This window comes from Myxine glutinosa, unplaced genomic scaffold (genome assembly GCF_964187855.1).
Source record: "Myxine glutinosa unplaced genomic scaffold, kmMyxGlut1.1 SCAFFOLD_2255, whole genome shotgun sequence".
In the NCBI taxonomy this organism is placed as follows: Eukaryota; Metazoa; Chordata; class Myxini; order Myxiniformes; family Myxinidae; genus Myxine; species Myxine glutinosa.
The window spans coordinates 1-10,918 of NW_027618350.1; the positions used below are offsets into that span (position 1 = coordinate 1).

The 10,918-nt window shown below is 49.2% G+C and overlaps 1 protein-coding gene across 1 annotated transcript; it reads right to left on the reverse strand.

Annotated features, from left to right (window-relative positions):
- Window positions 1-85: 85 nt before the first annotated feature.
- LOC137419319 (uncharacterized) lies at window positions 86-7,442 on the reverse strand. The gene is made up of 4 exons (XM_068105431.2): window positions 6,648-7,442; window positions 6,107-6,175; window positions 642-766; window positions 86-560 (listed from the first exon to the last, which is right to left on the reverse strand). The coding sequence occupies exons 1-4, from the start codon at window positions 7,265-7,267 to the stop codon at window positions 394-396; spliced, it is 981 nt and encodes a 326-aa protein (XP_067961532.2). The 5' UTR covers window positions 7,268-7,442; the 3' UTR covers window positions 86-393.
- Between the last annotated feature and the right edge of the window lie 3,476 nt (window positions 7,443-10,918).

Genomic DNA, 10,918 nt, shown 5'->3' on the forward strand with positions numbered 1-10,918 from the left:
AACATGGCCAAAAGTATGCGGACACGCCTTCGAATTAATGGATTCGGCTGTTTCAGCCACACACATTGTTGATAGGTATATATAATCAAGTACACAGCCATGCAATCTCCATAGACAAACATTGGCAGTAGAATGGGCCGTACTGAGGAGCTCAGTAACTTTCAACGTGGCAGCGTGATAGGATGCCACCGTTACAAGTCAGTTCGTCAAATATCTGCCCCACAAAATAGGTATGTTTTTGTTTGTTTGTTTAAAGTCTTATGATAATATGACTACATGCTGCGCTGCCTTCTGGAAACCATTCAAATTGGTTTAAAATACCTTTAGTCAGTGTAGTTTACTGTTTATTCTACCAGGTGAGTGCCAGGGGTATTGCCCCTATGTTTGTTTTTTTTAACTGGCTACCGAAAACCAGCAGTGTAAAGGATACGGTACAAGCGTTGGGTAACCTCTGAGGATGTGCGCAAGGAGGCTGGAAAAGTTTGCCCCATCCAGACCCCCGCTCAGCAGGTGGGGTCTGCATCCCAGCAGCTGCTCAGCCAGGCAGCACAAGTCAAATGCTGAGGGAGAAAGGAAAGCTTTGATTAGCCTCGACTCGACATTAAGGCAGAACCGCTATCACGACACATCTCATGGCACACCAGAAAACATCTCTCCTTGCGCAGTGTAACCCCTCTGCACTGCTGTATGAAACACATCCTCCACCGTCAGATGTCCTGCAGTGCCCAATGCCTGACCCGCCATCAGAAGTGCAACGAGCCCACATCTGTAGGATAACACAAACCAATTCACAGTTGTTTTTTTAATAGCATCTTAAATATAAATTTGTTCTTTATTTTGAACTAGCAAAGATACCCGGCATTGCAAATGTGTGTGTGTGTGTATATGTGTGTGTGTGTGTGTGTGTGTGTGTGTGTGTATATATGTGTGTGTGTGTGTGTGTGTCTGTGTGTGTATATATATATGTGTGTGTGTGTGTGTGTGTATCTATGTGTATGTGTATCTATGTTTATGTGTATGTGTATGTGTGTGTATGTGTGTGTGTGTGTATGTGCATCTATGTGTGTGTGTGTGTGTGTGTGTGTGTGTGTGTGTGTGTATGTGTATCGATGTGCATGTGTATCTATGTGTATGTGTATCTATGTGTGTGTATCTATGTGTGTGTATCTATGTGTATGTATCTATGTGTATGTATCTATGTGTATGTGTATCTATATCTATGTGTATCTATGTGTATGTGTATTTATATGTGCATGTGTATCTATGTGTGTGTATCTATGTGTGTGTATCTATGTGTGTGTATCTATGTGTGTGTATCTATGTGTATGTGTATCTATATCTATGTGTATCTATGTGTATGTGTATTTATTTATATGTGCATGTGTATCTATGTGTATGTGTATCAATGTGTGTATCTATGTGTGTGTATCTATGTGTATGTGCATCTATGTGTATGTGTATCTATATCTATGTGTATGTGTATCTGTATCTATGTGTATGTGTATTTATATATATATGTGTATGTGTATATATGCGTATGTGTATCTATATCTATGTGTATGTGTATCTATATCTCTATCTACGTGTGTATGTGTGTATGTGTGTATGTGTGTGTGTGTGTGTGTGTGTGTGTGTGTGTGTGTGTGTGTGTGTGTGTGTGTGTGTGTGTGTGTGTAGTGTGTGTGATGCAGAGGTAGGTGGGTGGTTGTAATGGTTGGTGGCCGTGCTATTTTTCATGGACGTGCTATATACACTACTCACAATAAGTTAGGGATATTGGCAGGTTCTTCGGTGTGGTTGATTTTGTGTATTAATTATGTTGAAAAAAGTTGTTGGTCCTAATTCTATTGTTATTAATGAGTGTGAAAAAACACAGAATTCTTGATTTCAATACCCTAACCCGAACCCCTATGAAAAATATAAACTCACTCCCACAATATCCCTAACTTATTGTGAGTAGTGTATTGGTGGACGTGGTAAGATGTGCATTATTTACCGTAATGTATTATCGTATAATGAAATGTGTGATGGGAGGTGTAACTATGTGATAATATATTACATCTTCGAGCGAGTAAAGTTTGGTTTATGATTTTGCATTGATGGGTTGACTTTGCCTGGAGGCAACTGAGGTTGTGGATATACTGATGTAGGTAAATAACCGAGGTTGTGGATCCGCCGTTTGGAGAGGTCCTGGGCTGAAAGGATCAAAACCTTGAGGAGGAACAGTGCCCAGGTAATGATCCGTGCAGTTGGGAAACTAGTCAATTGTTTACAGGTTAAGATTCTTACTTTATGTAAGGGAACTATGTTTTGAGGTTTACAATATAAATAAAGTTGAATATGGGATGTTGTGAATCAGGGGTCGGTACTAAGTCCACTACTATTTGTAGCTGTGATGGAGGTGCTGGCTCGGAACGTAAAGGAGGGTTTACCGTGGGAGTTGTTGTATGCAGATGATCTGGTGTTGATTGCAGAAAGTATGGATGGACTGAAGGAAAAGATGAACACGTGGAAGGAATGTATGGAGGCAAAAGGTCTGAAGGTGAATATCGGAAAGATGAAGGTGATGGCAAGTGGTAAAGCATGTGGTGAGGTGGAAAGAACTGGGAAGTGGCCGTGTGCTGTGTGCAGGAAGGGTGTCGGAGTGAACTCCATTCAATATACAACGTGCGCTGAGTGGGTTCATCAAAAATGTAGTGGTCTGAGAGGGTCATTAACCAGTGTGGCAGCTACATTCAAGTGTAAGGTGTGCACAGAGGGAGCTGCAGATGGAGGAAATGTTGAGTTGGATCTTGGAGACGGCGTGAAGCTGGAAGGTGTGAAAACATTTTGCTACCTCGGAGACATGCTGAATGGAGAAGGTGGATCAGACTCGGCAACGGTTGCTCGAGTGAGATGTGCATGGAAGAAGTTTCGGGAATTGAGTGGCGTGCTGATGATGAGGAGAGTGTCATTGAAGCTGAAGGGAAAGGTGTGTGCTGCATGTGTGAGAAGTGTTATGATTTATGGGAGCGAGACATGGTAATGAACGTAGAGCAGCAACGAAGGTTGGAAAGGGTGGAAATGCGAATGGTTCGACGTATGTGCGGAGTATCGTTGAGAGAGAGGAAGACAAATGATGAATTGCGAAAGATGATGGGAATAGAGCCTGTGATTGATGCTGTGAAGAGGAACAGGTTGAGATGGTTTGGTCATGTGTTGAGGAAGGATGAAAGTGACTGGTTGAGAAGAGTGATGGAAATGAATGTACAAGGAAGTAGAGGACGGGGAAGACCGAGAAAGACTTGGCTAAAGATGGTGGAAGAAGAAATGTGGGCAAGGGGGTTAACAAGGAGAGATGCAGAAAATAGGGCAAAATGGAGAAGATTGTCATGGGGACCGCAAGGCTAACCCCCGCTCTAGCAGGGAAAATGGCCTTTTAAAATGCATGTTGTGTTGTTGTTGTATGGGATGTTGTGAAATTATCATTCACAGCAATCCTCTAAATTATATTAAAAATTAGGAACAACCATTACGGTACAATTAATTGTGTGTTATGTGTGTGTTATGTCTGTGTGTGTGTGTCTCGATGTGTGTGTGTCTCGATGTGTGTGCGTCTCGATGTGTGTGCGTCTCGATGTGTGTGTCTATGTCTGTGTCATATGTCTGTATCATATGTGTGTCATATGTGTGTTATATGTATGTTATATGTGTGTTATATGTATGTGTGTGTATGTGTGTGTCTATGTGTGTTATATGTGTGTCTGTGTGTGTTGCATGTGTGTTATATGTGTGTCTGTGTGTTGCATGTGTGTTATATGTGTGTCTGTATGTGTTGCATGTGTGTTATATGTGTGTTATATGTATGTGCATGTAAGTGAATGTGTGTGTTATATGTGTGTCTGTGTGTGTTGCATGTGTGTTATATGTGTGTCTGTATGTGTTGCATGTGTGTTATATGTGTGTGTCTATGTGTGTTATATGTGTGTTATATGTGTGTCTGTTGCATGTGTGTTATATGTGTGTGTCTATGTGTTGCATGTGTGTTATATGTATGTTATATGTGTGTATCTATGTGTGTCTGTGTGTGTTGCATGTGTGTTATATGTGTGTCTGTATGTGTTGCATGTGTTATATGTGTGTTATCAGTGTGTACATGTATGTGTCTTTGTGTGTCTATGTGTGTTTTTGTGTATGTGTGTGTATGTGTGTGTATGTGCGTGTGTTGCTGTTGTTGGCTGGTATAATATTCACATATGGGTGGGTTTCCAGAGATTGAACAAAGACCTACCAGATGTGTGTGTGCGTGTGTGTGTGTGTGTGTGTGTGTGTGTGGTGTGTGTGTGTTTGAACATGCCACATCATTCATCTAATATACAAAAGGAGCTTGGTCATGATGTCCCTGCGTATGCATCAGTGTGAAGTGACGGGTCTTATCTTCTAGTAAACACTACCGGTCAAAAGTTTTAGAACACCTCAATTTTTCCAGTTTTTATTGAAATTTACGCAGTTTCATGTCTAGTGAATAACCTGAAATGGTACAAAGGTAAGTAGTAAACTGCTCGAGGTTAAAAAAAAAGTTTAGGTCAGCAAAAACGGGAAAATAATGTAAATTACACAGTTATATTGTAAAAAAAAAAAGGCCTTCTTCAGGGAACAAGTAATGGGTTAACAACTTACAGATGTTGTGCAGCAATGTAAGTAAATTAAGCCTTGAAAGTTGATGCAAACAATTCCTCCAGGTGTCCCAACCTCTGCTGATTACTTGATTATAAACCCCCTGTCTGTATAAAAGTAGTATTGGAACAGACTGTTATTAGTTATTACACCCTCTGAAGCATTATTTGGACAATATTGCACTGCAGGAAGTAGTATATTGGAAACTGGAGGAAACTCTGACAGGAAGAGGTCTGGCAGACCCAAAGCCACAACAGAATCAGAAGACAAGTTTCTGAGAGTCAACAGTTTGTGTGACAGGCGGCTCACAGGACAACAGCTTCAAGCACAGCTTAACACTGGTCGAAGTAAGCAAGTCTCAGTTTCAACTGTGAAGAGAAGACTTCGAGCTGCAGGTTTGACAGGTCGAGTGGCAGAAAGAAAGCCATTGCTAAGACGGAAAAATAAGAAAAAGAGGCTTGCCTGGGCCATGAGCACCGTCAGTGGACTAATGAAGACTGGAAGAAGGTCTTATGGACCGATGAATCAAAATTTGAAATCTTTGGTTCATCACACAGGGTTTTGTACGCCGTCGAGTAGGCGAAAGGATGGTTCCTCAGTGTGTGACACCAACTGTCAAACATGGAGGAGGAAGCGTGATGGTCTGGGGCTCTTTTGCTGGATCCAGAGTCGGCGACTTGCACAGAGTGACGGACACCCTGAACCAAAAGGGCTACCACAGCATTTTGCAGCGCCATGCAATACCCTCTGGTATACGCCTAGTTGGTCAGGGGTTCATCCTACAGCAAGATAATGACCCTAAACACACCTCCAGGCGATGTCAAAACTACCTTTGAGGAAAAAACAAGACGGTAGGCTTCAAATCATGGAGTGGCCAGCACAGTCTCCAGACTTAAACCCCATCGAGCTGGTTTGGGATGAACTGGACAGAAGGGTGAAAGCAAAGCAAACTACAAGTGCAACACATTTGTGGGAACCTCTGCAACAGTGTTGGGAAGAACTTCCCGAACAATATTTGATTTCCATTGTAGAAAGAATGCCACGAGTGTGTTCGGCGGTTATATCTGCAAAAGGTGGCTACTTTGCAGAGTCAAAATTTTAAATTAAATTTTGTTAAACAAAATGATTCTATGATTTCTTTTTTTATCTCCAACTCTTTATTTGTTCTATGCTTAATTTCAGAGTATATTGAGACATTAAACTGCATAAATTTCAATAAAAACTGGAAAAATTGAGGTGTTCTAAAACTTTTGACCGGTGGTGTATATTAACACAAAACAAGGCTTTTACACAATAATTGATACAGGCTCTGCATTTACTAAAACATTGTCCAGTGTGCAATCAGATGTACAACCATCAGCACTGTGGCTAGTTCATGCTACAAGACCATCCATTCCCTCGTTAATGCTGTGAGCTAAGCTTGGAGGAGGCAATCAGCAACAAGACTCACTGTGGGCCATTCTGGATGAGCGATGGAACATATTTGTTAACAAGGACCCAATTCAGGTCTGGGTCCAAACTGCAGGTCGGAAAGAGAGAGTCGGAGGAAAGGTGCATGGCAATGGAGGGATGGGGGCAACAGAATGAAATACATTTGACTGAATTTCCTGGTCACTTGTTCATTTATTTGGCACATTATAAACATCGATTAGGGGACATGGTGAATACTGTATTTGGTCTATAAAATTGGAAGATTACAATGTTAAGTTCAGTATGTGTAGCTTACAAATCGATGCCATGCTTATTGCCATGTTGGACTAGCTCTTTGCCCATCATATTGATACAACAAAGCTCAACATTTTTTTTAAACCAGGAGAAAATTGCTATTAAAACACAATATCCACCAAAAACACTGCAATGTTGTGCATTATCAACATCCCCAGAACGACCATCATTGCATTGTGTAATCAATTCATGCCTTTGTTGGAAATGAATGAGGTGAAAAAAGTGACGCTTTGTGTAAAATGCATCAGGTGGGATGAGTGCAGTACCTGTCCCTGCGGCTCAGGAAGATCTGCACCGGTTCCTCGTGGTCTCCAACTATGTCGGCTGTTCCTGCCCCCACGACCTGGAACAACCGCTGCGTACCTCCTAGAGGTTGTGTTGGAGGTGGTGGTGGTGGTGGTGGTAGTGGTAGTGAAGGTGGTGGTGATAGTGAACGTGGTGGTGGTGATAGTGAACGTGGTGGTGGTAGTGAAGGTGGTGGTGAAAGTGAAGGTGGTGGTGGGAGTGAAGGTGGTGGTGGTAGTGAAGGTGGTGGTGGTAGTGAAGGTGGTGGTGGTAGTGAAGGTGGTGGTGGGAGTGAAGGTGGTGGTGGGAGTGAAGGTGGTGGTGGTAGTGAAGGTGGTGGTGGGAGTGAAGGTGGTGGTGGTAGTGAAGGTGGTGGTGGTAGTGAAGGTGGTGGTGGTAGTGAAGGTGGTGGTGAGAGTGAAGGTGGTGGTGAGAGTGAAGGTGGTGGTGGTTGTGAAGGTGGTGAAAGTAATGGAGGTGTTGGTAAGGCTTGGGTGTTAGCGGGTAGAAATTCCCGAAGGGGAGAAGACGCTATCCCACTCTGATAGTGATAGTCATAGTCCCCTTCTTCCTCCAAGATAACGCGCACAGCGGCAGGCATGACTTAAGGTACACTGCCTAGTGACTGACTGAAAAAGTAATAAATGAAGTAAGAGTAATGAAAAGAAGAGAATAAAAAAATGAAAGAAGAGGAACAAAGGAGAGTGCGAGAGAGAGACGGATGACAATTGAAAACAAACAAGAGCTCACAACTGTGAACAATAACAAACGGTCGATATGGTACGTCACTAAAATCTGAAGAACAAAGTTAAATGGCTAATTTGTATCGGTAAATACCTTTTATATATAATAATCACTGATACTTTCTACAACTTTGACAAACTATTAATCGATAGTATGGACTATAAAGCAAAACGCAATTTTCCACTTCCTACGATTGTACCGTAACTACACCGCCACACATATTACCCGCTTTATTTTTACCTCACTTATTTTGTGAATAGCTAAATATAGTACATGGACATACTGATGTTCTTCGTCCTTTAGGCGTTATATTTATTTCGTTGACGTTGAAGAAGCTTGTTTGATAAACCACTTGATACGTGCCGACATTACATCGCCTTTTCAAAGTTATGTAGCGCTGTTTTAGCCAATCAAAACATAAACTAGCATGGCACTCGGTAGAGGGTGGTATGGTGTAAACACAGACTCTAAACAACTTCAGTGGTTTGAACTTATGAGTGAAGCGCGGTGCTACGCGCGCTTGCTTGCACAACAAGAAGGAAGCGGACAACGCGGTGAGTTTAAGAGTCTTTATTAAAAGAGCTCACTGCAGCACTGGCGCGCTCCGGGCTGCGCGCCCGGTGTATATGCCGCGGCCACGCCTACCCCTCGGGCGTGGCCGCCGCCCACTTGGCACGCGGAATGATGTCATCACGCCAGTGAGCTTTCGTGTCCGCCACATGCGCCCCCCCAGAATTCCCGCGCACCTGGAGGGCCAGTTTGCGCGGCAAACGGATGACCCGGCCGAAGCGCCCTCTGGCGACTGGCGGCGTCCGGGGTGCAGGGATGCCAGCTGGGATGCCTCCGGCTGCACCCGGGATGGGTGCAGGCTCGGGGGGCGGCGTGCCGGCGGGGCCGGGCGGTGCCGGGGGTCCGCCCGCCGGGGGGCGGCCCCGACGCGGGGGCCGAGCCACCGGCGGTGGGTGGTCCACGTCGAGGTGGGCCGGCTTGAGGCGGTCTATGGAGACACGGTCAGGAGTGCCGCCGATGTCCAAGGTGAAATGTTTCACCCCGGTCTCCAGCACGCGGAAAGGCCCGTCGTACGGGGGCCGCAGTGGTGTCCGGTGGGCGTCGTGCCGGACGAAGACGTACTCCGCGGTGCGAAGCTCCGGGGCGACGTGCGTAGGTGGGTGCCCGTGGTGCGCCGTGGGCACCGGGGCGAACCTCTGGGCGGTCTCCTGCAGCGTGGACCATGGTGCCGTGGAGTCGGGGAGGAACTCGCCCGGCACCCGCAGCGGTTGCCCGAAGACCAACTCCGCCGCGGATGCGTGCAGGTCGTCCTTGGGCGCCGTCCGGAGGCCCAGCAGCACCCAGGGGAGCCTGTCGACCCAGCCACCGTTGCGGAGGGTCGCCCGGAGCACGGCCTTCAACGAGCGGTGGAACCGCTCACACAGGCCGTTAGCCTGGGGGTGGTAGGCCGTGGTGCGGTGCAGCTGGACCCCGAACCCCCGCGCGGCCGCCCCCAGAGCTCCGAGGTGAACTGGGGGCCGCGGTCGGACAAGATGTCCGAGGGAGCGCCGAACCGGGCGACCCAGGTAGTGATGAACGCCTGCGCGACGTCCGCCGCCATCGTTGACGCCAAAGGCACGGCCTCCGGCCACCGGGTGGTGCGGTCCATCATGGTCAGGACGTGGGTGAAACCCCGCGAGGAGGGGCAGAGGTCCCACCAGGTCCACGTGAACGTGGTCAAACCGACGTTCCGGCACCGCAAACGGGGCCAATGGGGCCTGGGTGTGTCGGTGCACCTTCGCGCGCTGGCACGCGAGGCACGTCCTGGCCCAGCTGCGGACGGCCTTCCGGAGGCCATGCCAGACAAACTTGTCGGCGATCAACCTCTGGGAGGCCCTCGTGCCCGGGTGGGACAGGCCGTGGATGGCGTCGAAAATCTGGCGCTGCCAGCCCGCGGGCACGATGGGGCGAGGCCGCCCGAGGGAGACGTCGCACCAGAGGGCCGTGCCCGCGCCGTTGAACGGCACCTCGGTGACGCAGAGGCCCGTAACGGCGGTCTGCAAGGCCTGGACGTCGGGGTCGGCTGCCTGTTCCGCCGCCATCCGGGCATAGTCGATGCCGAGGTGGACCGCGTGGGCAACGGACCAGGAAAGGCAATCCGCCACCGGGTTGTCCTTCCCCGCGACGTGCCGGATGTCCGTCGTGTATTCAGACACGGCCGAGAGGTGACGCTGCCGGCCGACCACGGCTCGGCGACCTTGCCCATCGCGAACACCAGTGGCTTGTGGTCGACGAAGGCCATGAACGCATGGCCCTCGAGCAGATGGCGGAAGTGCCTGACCGCCAGGTGGAGCCCGAGCAACTCGCGGTCGAAGGTACTGTACCGGCGTTCGGGCGGGCGAAGCTGCCGGCTGAAGAACGCCAGCGGTTGCCAAGCTCCACGCACCCATTGCTCGTGCACCTCGCACACCGCGTAGTCCGAGGCGTCGGTGGTGAGGGCGATCGGTGCATCGGGCGCCGGGTGCGCGAGCATGGTGGCGTTAGCCAAGGCGAGCTTCGCGCCCACGAACGCCGCGTCCATCTGCTCGGTCCAGGTAACGTCACCTTTGCCCGGCTTCCCTCGTAGGGCCTCGTGCAGGGGGCGCAGGAGCTGGGCGATGCGGGGCAGGAACCGGTGGTAAAAGTTTACCATGCCCAGGAACTCCTGGAGCGCCCTGATCGTGCGGGGGCGCGGAAACCCCTTCACCGCCTCCACCTTGGCCGGCAGGGGGACGGCCCCGTGCCTGGTGACGCGGTGCCCCAAACAGTCGATTTCAGAGACACCGAACCGGCACTTGGCGGGGTTCACGATCAGGCCGTGCTGGCCCAGGCGTTCGAAGAGCGTGCGGAGATGGTGGAGGTGCTCTTCGCGGGACGCGGTGGCGACGAGGATATCATCCAGATAGACGTAGACGAAATCCAAGTCGCGCAAGACGCTGTCCATGAGGCGCTGGAACGCCTGAGCCGCATTCTTCAAACCGAAGGGCATCCAAAGAAATTCAAAAAGACCGAACGGCGTGATGACAGCCGTCTTCGGGATGTCCTCCGGCCTGACGGGGACCTGGTGGTAACCGCGTATGAGGTCCACCTTCGAGAAGAAGGACATATTCGCCAAGCGGGAGGAAAAGTCCTGAATATGGGGGACGGGGTAGCGGTCGGGGGTGGTGGCGTCGTTGAGATGGCGGTAGTCCCCGCACGCTCGCCATCCCCCGCCGGGCTTGGGCACGATGTGGAGCGGCGACGCCCAAGCACTCTCGGAGCGCCGCACGATGCCGAGCCGCTCCAGCGTAGCAAACTCGGCTTTAGCAACCGCGAGCTTCGTCGGCTCGAGGCGGCGTGCCCGGGCGTAGACCGGTGGCCCGGCGGTGGGGATGTGATGTTCCACCCCGTGCTTGAAGGTCCCCGCCGAGAAGGTGGGCCTCGTGATGGCCGGGAAACGGGCGAGGAGGCGGGTGAATTCGTCCGCTACCGGAAGTGTGCA